Here is a 19,232-nt window from a genome sequence, read left to right as displayed (position 1 = left end):
TGTCCATTAGAGTGTCTGACTAGGACCTGGGAGACCAGGGTTCAAATCCCTACTCAGCCGCGAAGCTCACTGGGTGACCTTGGACCAGTCACTGCCTCTCGGCCTAACCTACCTGACAGGGTTGTTGTGGGGATTGAGGAGGGGGAGAACCACGTATGCCATCTTGAGTTCCTCAGAGGAAAAATTGGGATATAAAGGCATTTTTTAAATAAATAAATAAATCACCATTTCCAGGAAAGTGGGGGGGGGGGGACTGTGAATTGATTTAACAACATCTTCCCCCTTTAAATTTCCACTTACTCGAGTCTAGAGCACTTGATTCACACACTTGTTTTTAAGTAATCCCCTGCTAGTTTAAATGGCTGCTACAACAACTAGGGGAAGCCAGCCAGGAGTGTGACTAGCCACAGCTGGCAAAGCATCTTAGTCCCAGTGACGAAGGGTCAAAGTTAAACAGACAGGTGAGTTAGCCACCTGCGTGACTTTAGCAACAGGATAAGGACAGAGGAATCAACACCCCTCCCCCCTTTTAACTCACAGGTTGCAAATTTCCAAGTGAACAGTAATTTTACTTCCAAGTAATTTACAGTCCAAGTAATTTACTGTATTTTTCCATCTATAAGATGCCCCAATGTATAAGACAGTGTTTTTCAACCACTGTTCCGCGGCACACTAATGTGCCGCGAGATGTTGCCTGGTGTGCCGTGGGAAAATTACTTTATATATATTCAATATAGGCACAGAGTTAATTTTTTTAACATTTTCTAATGGTGGTGTGCCTCGTGATTTTTTTCATGAAACAAGTGTGCCTTCGCCCAAAAAAGGTTGAAAAACACTGGTATAAGATGCCCCCTATTTTTGGGGACTCAAAAATACACCCTCGGCACTATCCGTGTATAAGACGCCCCCCTAATTTTTGACATTATTTTTTAGGGGGGAAACCTAGTCTTATACACGGAAAAATACGGATTTTTTTTTTTTTAAAGCAGTTATGAAGGTAGTTAGCCGGCAGACATGTGGCCATGACCTGGTGTGCTGCAGAGTTAAATGTCCAACGATTTGCCTGCAGGCAGTAGTTGTGTGCAGTGCTTGTTTTCTGGGGGGACTATACCCCTAAACATTTTGTGAATCTAAGTTCGGCCTCATTGAGGGACGGTTTTTCAATATGAGTAGGAAAATGAGAGTACCTCACATTTTTTAAGGGGGGAAAAGCACTGGTTGTATGTGTGATAGTTATAAGGAGCATAGCTGTCAACTTTCCCTTTTTTGAGGGAAATTCCCTTATTCCAGTGCCATTTCCCACTGCAACAAAAGGGAAGGTTGACATCTATGGCCGTTTCCCAATGCAAAAAAAAAAAAAGGAAGGTTGACAGCTGTGAGATATTGACCCAAAAGGCTGGCTACTATGAACTAGGCAATAGGGTATAATAGCCAGCCAAAGGTCGTAAGAAAACACACGTGACCCTTGGATGGGAACAACCATGAAGACGTTGACTCAGAGGACACCAGCTGTGAAAAGGGAACATTCAGTGCTAGGGATCGTCAGGAAATGGAAAACGAAACTGCCCGATTCGTAATGCTTTTATGCAAATCTATGGCGTGTCTACATGTGGAATGCCGTCCGTAGTTCTGGTCACTGCATCTGGAACATCTTGTTGCATTACAGGAAAAGGTGCAGAAAACGACGACCAAAATGACCAAAATGCAGGAGCAGGGAAAGTTGACAACATCTGGGATGTTTTAGTTTAGAGAACAAGTCAAATAAGTGAGGGCATGACAGAGATGTATAAATTCAAGCATAATGTGGAAAGTATTGACAAAAGGCTTTTCTCTTCTCATAATCCTAGAACCTTGGTCCTAGGACAAATAGTGGGAAATTTGCGACGGGCAACAGGAAGTTGTTTCTTCAAACACAGCGTGTTTAAACTCTAGGAACCTGCTGCCTCAAGTTGTGGCGATTGCCGACAACGACTTTAGAAGGTTAGGCAAGTTTATAGTGAAGACGACTATGAGCAGCTGCAAGTTGTGGTAAATATACGCTATGTATAGGATCCTAGACAGGTGAGGCTCCACATTTGGGGGGTGGCTGAGCAAGCTACCCGCTTGGGACCCATCGATGGAGCTCTAGCAGCTGCCGATCTCCCCTCTCGTTTGCGAGGGTGAGGAGTCGGGCAGCTAGCAGTGACCCGAAACCGCTGCTTGTTCACAGCGTTATTCGGCAAACGCCATCGTTGCTGCTGGCTGGGAGACAGGTGGCCACTTGGCTTCTGCCCCACTACATTGCCAGCAGTGTTGATAAAAGTGTGCCGGCAAACAAATCACATGCTGCGCATCAAGAAAATTCATCCGCAACCCTTTCTCTCCTGTGCGCAGCAACTTAAAAAATTGATTGCAAGTGCATAACCAGGATTTTTGTAGGGAGGGCAGGCTTTTGCTGGGGGGGGGGGGTAGAACCTCGGTTTGCATTGGTTTGTATTGATCTTGGTTGATTTAGCAGCTGGGGTGGAAAGAAGGACATCGCTGTCTTCAGCCCTCTAATATGCACAGAGTTGTCTGCGGTGCCCTGAGAACGGGAACCGAGCGGCCTGTCCTCCTGCTGCCACATCATTTCCCTGTCAACCACAGCACGTTACCCCTGGCCCGCTTCTTCGGCTCTGTGCCGAAGCAAGTCCCGGCTCTCCCTGGAGGTTGCGGAAGGATACGAGGCCGCCCAGAACGGCGGAATGACGACGGTGCCGATTCCGAAAAGTTAGCTGGCATGCTGGGAATTTCCCACGTGCACGTGCGAGCTGCGCCAAGCTCTTGCGAAAAGCCGGCGAGGGCGGAGACTGGCGGAGAAGGACGAGGGGAGGGCTGGGCTGGGCTGGGGAAGCGGAAGGTTAGCTTGCAAAGAGGTCGCAGCAGTGAGAGAAGAGACTGCAGCTGAAAATATGGGGTGGAAGCCTGTTGGGTTTGCATCCATCCAGGCGCGTTTTTGTTTTGTTTTGTAATGATTTTTATGATTTTTCCTCTGAGTTTAACAAAGGTTGTAACAAAAAAGTTTTACAAACAAATTTAATACAGAAAATTTATACCCTCTATGTCAATATTCAAATACAATTCCGTTCACTTCCCTTCTTTCTTATTATGTCTTCTCTAATCATACATCTATGTTTCGCACATCAACTGTTTTCCACCAATTTATATTTCAATTGGTTTTACAATCCCATTTCAAAATTATATCTTTCCTTATTTCTTTACTATTCTCTTACTAAGATATCTACACACCATGTGTTATATGTCATCATTTACGTCTTACACACCTTATCCAGATATTCCATAAACTTTCCCCATTCTTTTCTAAACGTTTCTTCCCCTGTTGTCTGACTCTCATTGTCATTTTTGCAATTTCCATATATTCTGTGATTTTCTGTTGCCATTGCTGCACAGTTGGTATTGTTTTTTGTTTCCAGACCTGCGCCAGCAGAAGTCTCACCCCTGTGGTAGCATATAAGAAAAACTTTTGGTCACATTTTTATCTCTACCCCTACCATTCCTAAAAGGAATGCCTCTGGTATTTCCTTAAAAGTATTTAAATTTTTTTTAAGCTCATTGTATATATTTTCCCAATACTGTTTTACTAAATCACATGACCACCACAGATGAAAAAACTCCCCGCCTTTCACCTCACATTTCCAGCACCTTCTACTTCCTGTTTTATATAGTTTCGACAATTTGAGAGTGAGATGTCAACGGTACATCATTTTATACAGATTTTCTTTCAGTGATGTACATGCTGTGAATTTCATTCCATTGTTCCAAAGCCTTGACCATTTGACAGATTCAATGTTGTATCCAATGTCCAGGCGCGCTTTTTTATAACAAGAATACAAAGCTGAAAATGAAGGAACTGCAGCTAAAACATTGCGTTCATTTTTCACATGGTCTAGTACTGTATTAATCTGAAATCTTAGGTGCAGGACTGGGCCCAGAGCCCAGAAGCAGCTCGCGCTAATGGAATTCCCTGCCCCAAAATGTGCCTAGAACAATGGGAGTTTCGAACACTGCTCCTGTGCATACGCAGAGTGCACCTTTCTCTCGCTTACCGGGAAACTCCAGCCAGAGCGCTTCTGACGCAGACAAGGAAGTCTCGCCTCCTGGCATTTGTTCGCTTCCTAAAACGAAGCGCAGTTTGGGGTATTTGCTCAGGCACTGAGCTGAACAGAGGGAAGGCAGGTATTTTGACCAACTGACCTGCGTTCAGAAAACGTGTCTGGGATAAGAGGCCTTCATATTGGCTCAGAATTCTGTGTGGTTTAGTAATCGCCTTCACTTTGATGGGATTTCTTCGGATGTTCAACCATACATATGTAATGTTGCAGTGAAGTGTAGTGGTTAGAGTGACAGACAAGAATGGGGGGGGGGGAGAGAGAGACCTGAACCCATATTCCCTGCTCAGCCTTGGGCCAGTTCTCCAACCTAGCAGGACTGATGGGATAAAATGGGACTGGAGATACTATGTATACAGCCTTAAGCTCTTTGGAGACAAATTATTTCCTACACTGCACTTTTTGAAGCATTTAAAAAAAAAAAACCATGTGTGAATAGATGTGCCATACACGATGTGAGTTTTCTGTGACAGAATAGCGTGATGTTTGAAACAGCTGTGAATGAGACCGGAACACCATCTTGTACAGTAGTTTGCCTCAGGTGCCAAAATGTCTTGGGCAAGCCATGCTTCCATCTTCTCTTGGGCCTTTGCCCAAGCTTGCAACAGCATGGAATTGTGCAAGCAGAGCAGTGTACAGAACTATTTCTAAGGGCACATAAGGGAACATACTTCTCATGCTTTGAGTTTGTGTTCCTGTGCATAACATGTTGTTGTTGTTCAGTCGTGTCCGACTCTTCGTGACCCCATGGACCAGAGCACGCCAGGCACCCGTCCTCCACCGCCTCCTGCACTCCTCTGTCATCCCCTTCTCCTTGTGCCTTCCATTTTCCCCAACATCAGGGTCTTTTCCAGGGAGTGCATAATATACAGGGGTGCAAATAGGGGGGTGGAGGTAAGCCCTACCTTACCACAAGATGTGGCACACATGCACTATTTGAATGGCAGTTCCCATAAACTTTGCCAGGGCTGCCCCCCTAAAATACTTTATGGAGGCCTCACCTTTGGCCCCTAAGAGTTGGTTCCAATGCATGGGCATAGCCAGGATTTTTGTAGCGTGGGGGGTGGGACAGAAGCTCAGATTTTTTGATTTGTATTTATTTATAGAAGGGGCAGCTGTCCCTCTGCTTTGCTACGCCCATGCTGCTATGGCAATTTAAGTCCTTGAAAGTAGAAACCTAGCAGAGCAGCCACAGGTTGAGCTAAAACATCCCTGAAATGCTACGTATCCTACTTGCAAGGAGAGCTGAGCTGCCAAATAGCAGCTGCTTGTTTGTTTGTAACATCAAGGAACATTTTCCGAAACTGCAATTCCGACGCCCTGAAATCGCAGGCCTGAAATAGCACGGGGGGGGAATTTTTCTACCCCCTCGGCAGTGCAAGCAGCTCCTTTCCAAGCGCCTCTTAGCAGCCCGCGCTCACCGCCCCCACCCCCCCCTCGCCGTCTCGCGAAGGCGAGTTCACGCGCGAAGAACGTGCCGCTCGCCTGACGTCAGCGCGGGGCGAAGGGGGGAGGGAGCGAAGTAGGGACTCTTTTTTCCCAGCGCGCCCCGCTCCGCGCTGCGTCATCGGGCGCCGGGCGCAAACGCGTTATTCCGTGCGTGGCCGGCTCCGGGTGCGGTCGTTGAGGCGTGCGTGTTCGTAGCGGTCGTTCGCCATGGCCTCCTCCTCCACCGGGACTCATCCTTCCCCCGCCGCCTCAGGCGCCTCGCTCGCCCCGGCCGCGTCCTCCGCTCCCCCCGCGGGGATCCTCATCGGGGACCGCCTGTACTCGGAGGTGTCGCTGACCATCGACCACTCGCTCATCCCCGAGGAGCGGCTCTCGCCGACGCCCTCCATGCAGGACGGGCTGGACCTGCAGAGCGAGACAGACCTGCGGATCCTGGGCTGCGAGCTCATCCAGGCGCCGCCGCATCATGCTCCGCCTGCCTCAGGTCAGCGCCGGGGGAGGGGGGGCTGGCTCCGATGGGGCCTACCGTGAGCCCAAGGCCTCGGCCTCGGCTTTGGGGGGAGGGAAGGAGTGAGGGCGGGGAGGCCGCCGCCACCGCCACCTAAGGCGCCTCTTCTCTTCTCCCGCCCGCGCTGGACACAAGATGGCGGCGGATTGGCGACCTCGGCCTGCTTGACAGGCCCGGCGCCGATGCCGCTTCCGGAAAAGGGAGGGTGGGAGGCTTAGCTGGCCTCCGCGCGCATGCGCGATGTGCCTGTTACTAACATGTCTTATCTTCCCGTCTCTTCCCCGCCGGGGGATTGTCTTCGCAGGTGGCGATGGCGACCGGGCAGGTGTTGTTTCACCGCTTCTTTTATTCCAAGTCGTTCGTCAAGCACAGCTTCGAGGTGAGTTTTTTGGTGGGTGCAGGCAGGCTTAAGGTTTTCCTTGGCTTTGGATTTTGGAGGAGGGGTGAGAGGTTCTGAATGCCATTCAAATGTATGAAGTGGGTGTTTTCAGCTAGGATTGCTCATCTTGACTCCGCTCTTTTGCCTCAGGCAAGGAGTGCCCACAGCACTGTTTCTGGCTTGGGTGGATTTCTGTTTGGCGTATCTCCCATTAAGGTTATCTCCTAGTCATGTTTATAATGTGTTGTCTATGAACCCCCAGGGGGAAACAAGTTTCTGACGGCAATGGGCTTCTTTTTCAGATTGTTGCGATGGCCTGCATCAATCTTGCATCCAAAATTGAAGAAGCGCCTCGTCGCATAAGAGATGTGATCAACGTTTCCCATCACTTGCGCCAGTTAAGAGTTAAAAGGTAAGATCAGCTCCGCTTTTGGTATACACAACGTACCACTGTACACTGTCCCACTGTGATGTGGCCCAAAGACTGTAGAGGTACTGCTTGGGTAGGTTGGCTTGATCAGGTTCAAGGTGATAAGCAGCTGACATAGGCTTGAATTTTGTTGATTTTGTGTGTTAGTGTTACTTTGTGGATTGAAGTATCTTAACTCTGCAATCTTGAAATGAACTGGATGAAGTCGGGTCTGAGCTAGTATTGTTTGATTTCTTGTTTTGCTTTGCTTTTTTGTTTTGTAGTGGAAACTTGTAGTTATCTTTTATCACATGTTAACTCCACTGAAAATGTATATTAGGTCTTGTTGGACCACTGTCCATGTTTAGTGTAGTAGAGAGTGCATAATTGACTCAAGCTCTTAGCAGAAGACTGAAGTTTACACTATTTACGTTTATAGTGGTTTTGTTGGGAAAGTTGACAGCTTGGTTTGGTTTAACAGCATATACCTGCTTTAATGGTATCTTCAAGATATAAACAAAGGAATCCTGGAAGCAATGTGCATCTAGAATTACAGGAACACATTTGTCATTCAGCATGATTGTCTATACATCAGATGAGTCTCAATTTTGTGTGTGCTTTTGTGATTGTTGTGAGGAGCTGTCCCTATTTGTGGGTTTGTAAAGTTTTAAATATAAAGCAGTAAGAAAGATTAAACATAGGAAAACTTGCACAATAACAAAAGTGTTAGTTCAATCTTGAATATTTTTATCTGAGCTGTCTCTTGATCAGTAAATACGGCTTGATTTCAATGATATCCTCACTACTTAGGGACATTTTAAGAGCTGTTTGTCTTTGCCAAATCTTGTGGGTTACTGAGGCATCCTAAAAACAACATACAAATATGTTGTCTTACAGCTTAAAAGCATATCTAGGCAAACAAGCTGTTTTTCAAAAAGGTACATTTAGTTATACGCAGGTAATGTGCACATGTACTAATATACTTTCTTTTCAAATCTTTTTTTATTTTGAAAAGAATATTCAGCTTCATTTGAATTAACAGTTGCACCTAAGACTTTTCTCCCTCACTGTCTAGATTTCAAGTGAAGTTATTATTAATAATATAATATTTCTTGGCTGGCCAGGATTTGAAAAGTACATGGCGGGTAGATGAAAAACATAATTCTTTAAAAAGAAGTCTTCCCATAAAAAACCTGGCAGGTCATGTTGGGTGCTGATGTCTTACCTCAAGCAGATGTAATTGATTCATTTTAGCTAACTTAAAAACAAATACTGTGAAAAGTCTGGAGCAATGAAGTCTATAAGAAATCTTACATTTTGGCATGCAGGCTCATTTTTAAAAAATGGGATGAAAGCATTATTCTGTGCGTGTTACAGTTTTACAAACAAATGAGTTGTACACGTTATTAACTTTAGCTCTTTGTTTTTCCCTTGCAACCGACTATACAGCGACCAGCTACATTTACCAAAGCCTGGGTGATGTGGGAGTGGTTCATAGAGATGAAGCTGTCGTCATGGCAACAGTGAGTGACGTATCGAAAATTCCCCAAGGAGAAGCCAGTGGCTCTGAAGATAGGTCACTGGAATCGGGGAACTGACAGGTTGGCCGTTGGTGAACCATTTGGAAGAACGCCTTATCTTGTTTTAAGCTTTCATCTTTGCTGTCCAGGTTTTTTGGAAATTAGCCAAAGTTAGAATTTAATTAGCAAATTTAAGTAAGCTGTGCTTCATAGTTTTAGTCTGTCACATTTCAAAATGTTTTATTTTGTGTATTTAATGAAATCTTCACCTTTAATGTAGTTCACTCAAGTACAGTTGTAGTATTTGTTACTAAAATCTATTACTCACTGGAAAAAAAAGACTCATTAGAATTTTTTTACTTTGGAATGCAAAAAGTGGTTGATGTTGTATAGCACTGACTGCCACAAACATGCAAATTTATGTTTACTAAATAGCATTTAGTTAACCAAAATGCGTTTCCTGATACCGAGGTTATTCAGCAAATAGTAAATTTTGTGCACATTTTATATGATTTAATGTACAGTTTTGTAACAACTGGAGAAAATATACTTTTAATCATTGCAATCAAGGGCAGGTGGGTACTAAGAATCATTTATAAGCTTTCTGCACATGAGAATTGTTTACTTGGAGGAGCAACAATCTCATTTGGCTTTGTTTGCCTGCTGTAATTCTCAGCATCTCCAGTTAAAAAAGGATCTTTGCCACAAAGACCATTGTCAGCAGACAAGAATGGTTGGATTTTTCTCAGTAGTACATACTGGTTAATAGTGGAAGCATTTGGAATTAGCACAACATTTGTGCATGCATTGGAGCTGTCACATAATTTGTATCGAAGACTATGCTAAAAATAACCAACAAACCAACAGCAGTGAAAACATGACAAATATAATTTTCTCTATGCTTGTACAGCCAATTACTGCATTCCTAGTTGGTCAAGTCACTCTTCTTTAGTATTTCACAGATTGGGGCTTAGATCCTTAACTTGACACCCTTAAGCAGAATTTGAAAGAGTGTCATAACACATGCCATATCGCACATATATATGAATGTTGATGTGCTGCTGGATATAACATCTGGATACACTTATACAAGGAATGTTAAATTTAGTTACCTTGCAGACTTGCTTGATCCCGATCGTGTGCATGGTTTAAGTGGAAGCAAGTCTCGCAAGTGGAGGATGAAATTAATTGGGAGTAACCTCTGTTGAACTCTAAAGTTTGACTTTGATTGATATGCACATGTAACTGTGATAAGATGCCTACTGCCATCTTAGTAAGAAATGCTTCCCCTTGTTGAGCCATTATTCCAGCGCTGAAGCAGTGGAATGGAATTTGTGGGAAAGTTATTTCTTCAGGGTATCATGCTTCAGAGAATCATGTTCTTGTCCCTTTAAAATTGTAATCATTGCACTCTAAATTTATGCAGTGCCATGGCTGTTTTCAGTGCCTAATATGTAAGCATAGCTGATGTAATTCTTGGTTTGATACAAAAGCACCCTTCTTGCATTCTTTCTGTTAATACTATGGTGAACTGTAAACACGACTGCATAAAGTTTGCATGTGCCAATCATTCCAGTTGGAATTCTGTCTAGTTAAGAACAACACTAGTGGCCTTTAGTCTTTTTTGAAAGGTATGTTGTATTCTAATAGCTAACTATAACTTGACCTTTTATTTAACTACTCTCCTGGTAACCATAGTTAATAAGGAATTCCATGCAGAGATCTCTCCTGTCATTTGTTGTCGTTCATTCGTGTTCTCTTCTCATGAGGTGGCCAAAGTACTGGAGCCTCAACTTCAGGATCTGCCCTTCCAGTGAGCACTCAGGGCTGATTTAATTAAGGATGGATAAGTTTGATCTTTTTGCAGTCTGTGGGACTCTCCTCCAGCACCATAATTCTGTCAATACTAGTTCCATTTTTTTCCTGTGTTGCCTATATAGGAAGGGAAGCCTATCACACTGCCTGTCCTTTTGCTAGCTGAGGGCATCCTTAAAAGTAGTCTCCTAAAATTCTAGTAACTTGCATTTCTATAGTAGGTACAGAGAAAGGGACTTCCACTCTTCCCTGCCCAGCGTAGAAATGTAGGATAGCTAGCCACTTGGCAGTCTGTTTACTTTGGTGAGCTTACTTGATCTGACTGGACAGGTTGCATACAGCCAAACAGGAGTTTGGTATGTAGTTATTATGCAAAAATGTAATGATCACAACCCAGGACCCTAAGCCCAATAATTGACATTCTATCACAATAAATAATATAAGATCTTAAATTTTTTGGCAGACAGCTAAACCTTGAGACAGTTTCTCCAATCTTTTCTTGGCTCTATGAGGTGGCATCTATTCCCCCTCCCAACTACTTTTTCATAAAATAGTATTGGTATTCAGGTTAACAAGTTGCCAAGTCTAATTAGATTGACATCTAAATTAGAAGTAAATTAATTTGCGAAGTTAAAAAGGTATATTTCTCTGTCAGAAACAGTTTAATGGGGCTGATATTGCAAATATGCACTTTGAGACATTTAGTAACTTGCATTAAGTTGTGGATGGGGTAGCTGGGCTGGTCTGTAACAGCAAGATGACAGAGTTACATTTGGAGCAGGGTATGTGTGATAATGAACATTCCTCTGAGAAGTATATAGTACATCAACGTTCCGCCTTGCAAATATTTGAATTAACCTTGGGCAGTATACCAACAAGAAATGGAAACAGGAAATTCCTGTATGTTATGAAGCATCTTTCCCATGTGCTAGTATACAAATTTCTTAAGGTTTTCTAGGTTGAGCACAAGATAAATTTATATCATTGCACAGAATCTTACAGCCTGTTGGTTCTGTTGCACCACCAAATAATTTAGTGAAGCTAAGCTGTTTTCAATGCAGTAATGTGCATTTGGTTTTTGGATCAGCATAATCTAGGAAATAAATAGTGCAACCTCACTATCATTCATGAAAACTTGATAAACGGCTAAAGAAGGCAGTTGTTTGAATTGCTTTTATCCCTGTTCTAGTTAAATGCAGGGGCAGAATTCAGATGATTTTGCTGTAGACAGCTTGATTCTTATACATAAAAGGATTTGAAACACTTGCTTCCTTTAAAAAAGCCCCATAATCTTTAGCCAGTTTCTGAATGTCAAACGTTGTAGAATGCAGTAAGTAGTACTGATTCGTGTATGTAGTTCAGTCCCTGTGCATGATGCATTAGAATATAAGAGGACACATTACTACCTGAAGATGTTTACAATCTCAACATAGAAAACAATGGAAATGAAGGTAGGGGAATACACACACGCTATGCACATAAGCAACCTAAAATATTTTAATATTAAAATAGTATTCTGTGTGCATCTTTATGTACAAAGGAATTATATTTGTTGTGGATAGTACATAACTAATGAGAAGAGACTTCATTTTAAGGCTATCCATAACCAATATAAGTCATACATACATAAAGATGCATGTAGAAGACTCCATAATAATGCCACAGTACAATATTTTTAACTTGCTCCTTGCAAGATATTTTAAATTTAACTAATGGAGAACAGTATAATGTTGCCTGAACTGTATTAACAAACTAGGTTATGTGCTTTCCAACCTTCAGTTTGTGACATAGATACAGGATAAAATGTGATTATAGGGATTTAGAGGTAGGGAAGGAATATGTTCATAATAATAATGATTTATTGCTTATGCACATCTTGACTGGTTTTCCCTAGCTACCCTGGGGAAATATATTAGAATATAAGAAACCTAGCGAAACACCAAACATTAAAAACTTGCTGATGCAGGGCTGCCTTCAGATGTCTTTTGAAAGTTATGTAGTTGTTTATCTGTGTGGCATATGATAGGAGGGCATTGCACAGGGCAGGTGCCACTACCAAGGAGGCCCTCTGCCTGGTTCCTTGTAACTTCACTTGTTGCAGTGAGGAAACCACCAGAAGGCCCTCTGGACTAGACCTCAGTGTCTCAGCTGACCGGTGGGGGTGGCAATACTCCTTCAGGAATACAGGGCCAAGGCTGTTTAGGGATAACAGTGCTCATTACAGTAGCATAATAATCATTTTTTGTTTCTCAGTACATTTTTAAAAATAAGTCTACGTACAATTTAAGAAATCTAGATTATTCTGTGATCAAGATAAATGAAGCATAGCTTTGTTTTATTTCCTATGCATAACACGTTTATTTTTACAGATGTTGAAACTACAGTGGTAATTTGAATGATGAATTCACCACTAATCTCCTTTTCAGAGAATGGAATTTTCCCAAAAGACATCACTAGGAATTACTTAGAATTTAGCCTTGTATATAATCTCTTTTATGTGAAGTGAAATGTTTTTGAATGTGAAATTCTGAATGTTGATGGGAAAGCTTTTTAAAGTTAACATAGTTGTACTAAATTAGTTAACTTGGACAGCACAAGATTAAAGCTAAAACTTGTTTGCAGGAGTTTAGAATCTGGTTTCTGTTGCCATTAGTTGGTTGGAAGGGAAAACAGAAAAGCCGTTGTCTTCGATATAGAAAACCGTTTTGACTCTATTTCTTACAAACTGTAGGACTCCAAGCCCATTGATACTTGATCAGAACTACATAAACACCAAAAATCAAGTAATCAAAGCAGAAAGGAGGGTCCTGAAGGAATTGGGATTTTGTGTTCATGTCAAGCATCCACATAAGGTGAGTCCACGAAAGTTTCTTCAATATTGAACTGTGCAAATGTCTTGATGGTGACAAGAAAGGTAAACAATTCCTAGATATGACATCCTGTGTAACTCAAGAACACATGCCAGTTTCTAGGAAGAGGGTAAAACTCCTAATTGTAAGCTAAGGTTAGGGGGAGTGGAATTTTGAATTTGGGGTTGATAGAGTATGAGATTTAAGACTAGGTTTGCCTTGCTTTACGTTCAAGATGGATGTGAGTACAGATGTTCCTTAACAATTAAATGGTGTTTTAATTACTTTTTTGTTTTTCTTCCTCTCAGATCATTGTTATGTACTTACAAGTCTTAGAATGTGAACGTAATCAAACACTCGTCCAAACAGCCTGGTAAGTTTTCCTCTTCTCTCTCTTAGCCAGGAAAATAGTAGCAGAAAAAAAACAAGCTTGGTGTCCAATATACCAAAGAACAAACTGTAAGTTAGTAAATGCTTTGTGAAATGTGTGTCGTTGCTTGTTTTCTGCCTACTATTTTCGTGGCTTTCATAGCACATTTTCTTGGAGAACTCAATTTAACTTTGTTCTTTTTTCTACTCTTTGATTAAAGGGTAGCCTCTGATGGTAAGTCATAGAACTCTGCCCTCTGCACCACAGCTCATGACCTGAGGATGGCCTGATTGGCTGCCTCTCTCTCCAGCCAGTGCAGTGCAAGCTCTCAGCCAAGATTTACTGAAGTGGTCCATATCCATCTGGCAGCATCTTCTAGTTCTGTCCGGGTGCCAAAAGGATTTGTATATCTGATTCTAGAAGTATCTGTTCGACATACATATGAAATGTGTATTTGTTTTCCTAGTTATTCTAGTTATGACATGACCTGTCAACATAAATGGTAAGGTCTAGCTGTAGCACAAATTCCTAATCAACTGCTTTTCCAGTTTTGTCTCAATTTGGATTCTAGTGGTTGGGGGTTTTTTGGTGGTGGGTTGTGCATGCAGAGGGACTAGCACATGCCTAACTATTTACTGTTTTGTGTATTGAGCATATTTTTCACAACTAGCAAACATCCACAGTAGATTAGTTAGCCTGTTTGGAGGTCTCCCCCTTATGTTCAGAAGCAAAAGTTTATTACTAAATTCTGAAATAACAAGTTTGAGTACCAACATTTTCAGTGATTAAGATTGTTTATAATTTGTTAGAACATGACCTCACAGAGTTTTTATAGTTTATATTTGTATCTCATCTATATAGATGTCATTCACTTTGTAAAGTCTTTGCAGCCTCTCTGCACCTGGGGCCGTTAAAAGTCCATGGAAACAGCTGATAAAATGATTTAGCAAGTTCCAGTCACATCCCACTGTATTTAGTAGAAGAGTTAAGCGTGTACTTAATTCATTCCCATGACATCACTGGAATGCACAAGCGCTTAACTGTTTACAAAAACAATATGCTAAATTGGTATATAAATTTTATGAAATGAAATACATATCCTGTAGATCTTGTTTTTACATTGTATCATGGGAGATGCATTTAGCTATTGTAGCTGTTGACACACTAAATAAAACATACTGATTTGCTTGACAAAAGACTGAATTAACAATTTAAATATGTAGTTAGACTTTTTTTAAGTGGTCACGTGAACAGATGATTTTAGAGTTAAATCTTAGTAGTTGGACACTTCATAGAATAATCATGAGTTACATAATAGTATGTAAAGCCATAGTGATGACTTGCATTTCCTTGTGGTGATAAAGATTGAACTCAAAATAAAACTCAGCTTGTACTTTGCTGAGTTCTAGAGAGATGACAAGAGCCTGTTTGTTGCAATGATCCTGGGGCATTTGAGGCATTTTGTCTTTAAGACTTATTTGACGTGTTGGAATCTAAATTAATAGTATGAAGGTGAAGAAAAAATAATAAAGTTGATTGAGTCTCCAACTTCCAAGTTTTTGATTTCATAATAGGCCTTAGAACTTGGAACAAATTCACATTCATATTTTTCAGGAATTACATGAATGACAGCCTTAGAACCAATGTATTTGTTCGATTTCAACCAGAGACAATAGCATGTGCTTGTATCTACCTTGCGGCTAGAGCTCTACAGGTAAGAATTTGTCTTCTGTTTTCACTCATACCTTTAGTTCAACAATCTTTAAATAAAATTGCCTAGTTTCAGATTCTGACCTTTCTTTGTAATAATTTATCCTCCAGATTCCTTTACCTAACCGTCCCCATTGGTTTTTGCTTTTTGGAACTACTGAAGAAGAAATTCAGGAGATATGTTTAACAACACTTAAGTTGTATACGAGAAAGAAGGTAACTGTCAGTGTACTTGCAGGTGGGGTGAAATGTACTATATACATGCTAAAAGATGTGCTCCTCTTTTAGGGGGTTGGGGGGAGTGTTGCAATTTCTTAACACAGAAATATTTTAAAATTTATATCTAGAAGCCTTCACCCCACACCAAGTGTGTAGGAATGTGTGCTATACTTTTGAGAGGCTCTGTTTTGCTTCCAAACTCAGCCATTAGAGGAGGGTCTGAACAGCCCCTGGAACAAAAGCTGTGTATTCCTGGGAGCAAATTCAAGCAACCCTGACGTGATTGCTAAGTTGTATAAATTCCAGGACTTTGTGCTGCATGGAAGCTGCTAGCATGCTGTGATAAAGTAATTTAATTTTAAGGTCCATTTTGGCAACTGACAAGGTTTAGTGTTTTAATTCCTTTTTATAACTTGTATTTTATTTTGTATGCCTCTTTGGCCACAGTCAGAAGGAAGGGTAGAATAAAAAATTAAATAAGATATTTTGCTAAAAATCAAACAGATACATGTTGTGTGTATGTGTGTGTTTATATGCCCTCTCTGGTTTGATACCTGACTTTTGAGCTCTGCATCTCCTTGCAGCCTAACTATGAATTACTTGATAAGGAAGTTGAAAAGAGAAAAATGGCACTTCAAGAAGCTAAACTAAAAGCAAAAGGATTAAACCCGGATGGAACGCCAGCCCTTTCCACATTGGGAGGCTTTTCACCTGCTTCCAAGCCCTGTAAGTTTTTTGTAAGAATGTCCATTTGATTCTGCATCTACTTTTGTTGTTGTTGTTCAGTCGTTCAGTCGTGTCCGACTCTTCGTGACCCCATGGACCAGAGCACACCAGGCACACCTATCTTTCACTGCCTCCCGCAGTTTGGCCAAACTCATGTTAGTAGCTTCGAGAACTGCATCTACTTACTTAATTCTTAAATGAAGAATCTGAGCAGAATTAGGAGTCCCTGAATGTCCGACTCAGCAAATATTACAGCCTTTATATACAGGTGTCTCCCCACTTACATGGGGTTAGATTCCCAGGTACTGCGTGTATATGTGAAATACAGTGGTGAAACACCCTATAGACCTCTGGGACCCCCTTTTAAAAGCCAGCAGTACTTGCCAAACTGGCATGAATGGTGTCTCTCAGTCTTCCTCATTACCAGAGGACTCCACTAAACTCCACCACAGCTGCTCCCACCAAACCTCCTTTCTCAAATTCCAAACACTCCACAGGCCTCAAAAGTCTGTGCAAAGACTCTTGTGTTATTGCTGGCTGATTTCTTGCTCTTTTTGTGCCACTTTTAAGAGTTTAACTTGATTTATTTAATTATTTACTGGCACCACGCATGTATACAGTCATGCACATGTGATAAGATACCTGCGCTAAACATTTTAAAGATGAAAATGAATTAAAACTGTTAGAAAGAAAATTGGGGGGTGACATCTTATAAGGAGTAAGAAATTAAATGTAATTCTGTTATGTGATCAGAACCTTGTTTGATGCCGTTTGTAGAAACTTGCATTAGCACATTCACTGTAAAGTATAACGTCCAGAGTTCTGTTTCTTCAACATTCTTACCATAAGTTATTTCAATTCATAGGCTCTCCAAGGGAAATGAAAGCAGAAGAGAAATCTCCGTTGTGCATCAATGCAAAAATTATCAAGAAAGAACCAGAAGAGAGACAAGTGGTTTCCAAGAGCCCTTACAATGGGTAGGTAGCAGTCTGTAAAATATGATTTATTCACTTCATTCTAAATTGTATGTTGTTACATGCATTTGTAAATTGATATGATGCTTACTTTTTTAATCCAGTATGAGAAAAGAGAGCAAAAGAAGTAGAAGCAGCAGAAGTGCTAGCAGATCGAAGTCAAGAACAAAGTCACGGTCCAGATCCCATTCCCCAAGGAGACAGTGAGTATTTAAATAATGGTTAAATATAACTTAAAATATGCTTTCCTTCTCCTATATATTTCTTAAGGGAAGCTTAGTAACATGAAAATAAAGAGCAGTTAAGGGCTTCTAATGTGAAAATATCACACCTTCTGCTTTGAGACAATACAAAGTTACTGAAGCTATTTGAGTAACTTTTATGATTAAATATCAAAAGTTGGCAACTTACAAGCTTTTGAAACACTGAAATGAAATAATAAATGTCAACACAGTGTATCAGCTTAAATATGCAATAAAAACAAGATTATCTTTTGTGGATTTGGTACATGCAACCTAGTCACTGCTGTGCCAGTAAACTGAATTTTGCCACCCTACTTAACTGAAGAAATATTGCATGAAATAACATTTATGGGAGATTATGTAGCAGTGGGATTCTCCCGAGTGGAATGTAATAACAGACGGGACTTCTTAGGTGCAAGAATTTGTTACCAAATTTGAAAGCAATTTTTATATATTGTAGATAGATACAGATATGAGTGAGTGAGAATCTCGGGTGTCTGATACGGTTTCCTTTAGTAATGAGTTGGGGTGCTGTTTCACATACTGTAGGCAATAGATAATTTGTGTATTGTGACAAGTTTTAATTTTTATTTTGCAAATAGTGCAATTAAGAAACAGTAACAAAGCAGTGGTGTATATGTGTGGAAAGCAGTGATAAGCATTGAAATCAGATAAACAGTAAGGAAAACAGCTGATACAGCCCCTCCAAAAACCCAGCACAAGTAGTAGGAGGTGATCTCTCAAGAGAGTTATTCGTGAAAATTAGGAACAAAAGACCATGTAGTGTCAAATTGATTAGATGTAGATGCTGTTTCACATTGCGTAAGCAATAGACAATTTGTATGCCGTGCAAGTTTAAATACTGTGCTATTTTGCATTTTAAGTTACAACAATAGACGGAGTCTCTCTGGAACCTACAGCTCAAGATCCAGAAGCAGATCACGTAGTCACAGTGGCAGTCCTCGGAGGCATCATAATCATGGATCACCACATTTAAAACCCAAGCACAGCAGAGAAGAGTTGAAAGGTGCAAATAGACACGGTCACAAAAGGAAAAAGTCTCGCTCCCGTTCTCAGAGCAAATCCAGGGACCACACAGATGCTACCAAGAAACACAGGCACGAGCGAGGACACCACAGGGACAGGCGAGAGAGATCTCGCTCGTTTGAAAGGTCGCATAAAGGAAAGCACCACAGCGGCAGTCGCTCAGGACACAGCAGACACAGGCGCTGATGGGGGGCAGATTGAACTGTCCTTTAGTTACGCTTGTATATTATACCATGTGCGGGACTCTTTGAAACTTGAAAAGAAGTCAAATTAGGATTTGATTTGAAGCCCAACACCTTCAATGAGTAGGACTTTTTAAAAAAAGGTGTTGAATTTTTGCACATAAAATACCTTAGCAGTATCAAACTGATTTAAAACAATGATCAGGTTAAATTGTATGTGTTTAGAGATGTATCAGTATGAAAACTGGAGAATTTGTTTCTGTACAAATGTACCTTATTTTTATACAAGCATACTGCAGACATTTCTATTTAAGTATAGTTATTTGTTTAAAATAATGGTGAATACTTTCTTACACTGGTTTTAGTCTGCATGTGTGAAAAACTTTTTACAAGAAATAAAATATACCGACTGTTCTTTTTTTTTAACTACTCTGTTGAATACCTCATTAAATCATCAAAATGTGGAAATTTTCATACTAAATTGGTAACTTTAATGCTTGGCAATGCAAACACAAATCTGCTTCACTGGAGCTTGTTTTGAGTTAAATGGTATAGGAGCTTGAGGTTTTATAAGGAGCATGGCTTGATTATTTTTCAGAGTATAATTCCAAGGAGTGAGTTGGATGGAACTAGTCACCAGACTTTCGTGCATGTAAATAGCCAATAATTCTTTCCCTCCCTCCTC

The 19,232-nt window shown here is 41.1% G+C and overlaps 1 protein-coding gene across 1 annotated transcript; it reads left to right on the top strand.

Annotated features, from left to right (window-relative positions):
* Positions 1 to 5,747: 5,747 nt before the first annotated feature.
* On the top strand, positions 5,748 to 18,967 carry CCNL1 (cyclin L1). The gene is given in 12 exon segments (XM_033150511.1): positions 5,748 to 6,053; positions 6,055 to 6,081; positions 6,410 to 6,484; positions 6,787 to 6,896; positions 12,960 to 13,080; positions 13,386 to 13,450; positions 15,062 to 15,161; positions 15,269 to 15,373; positions 15,961 to 16,102; positions 16,968 to 17,079; positions 17,181 to 17,279; positions 18,203 to 18,967. Coding segments are annotated over 12 exon segments (1,554 nt in total). The 5' UTR covers positions 5,748 to 5,804; the 3' UTR covers positions 18,552 to 18,967.
* The last annotated feature ends 265 nt before the right edge of the window (positions 18,968 to 19,232 follow it).

This window comes from Lacerta agilis, chromosome 5 (genome assembly GCF_009819535.1).
Source record: "Lacerta agilis isolate rLacAgi1 chromosome 5, rLacAgi1.pri, whole genome shotgun sequence".
In the NCBI taxonomy this organism is placed as follows: Eukaryota; Metazoa; Chordata; class Lepidosauria; order Squamata; family Lacertidae; genus Lacerta; species Lacerta agilis.
This window is presented reverse-complemented; position numbering and strand designations above follow the sequence as displayed.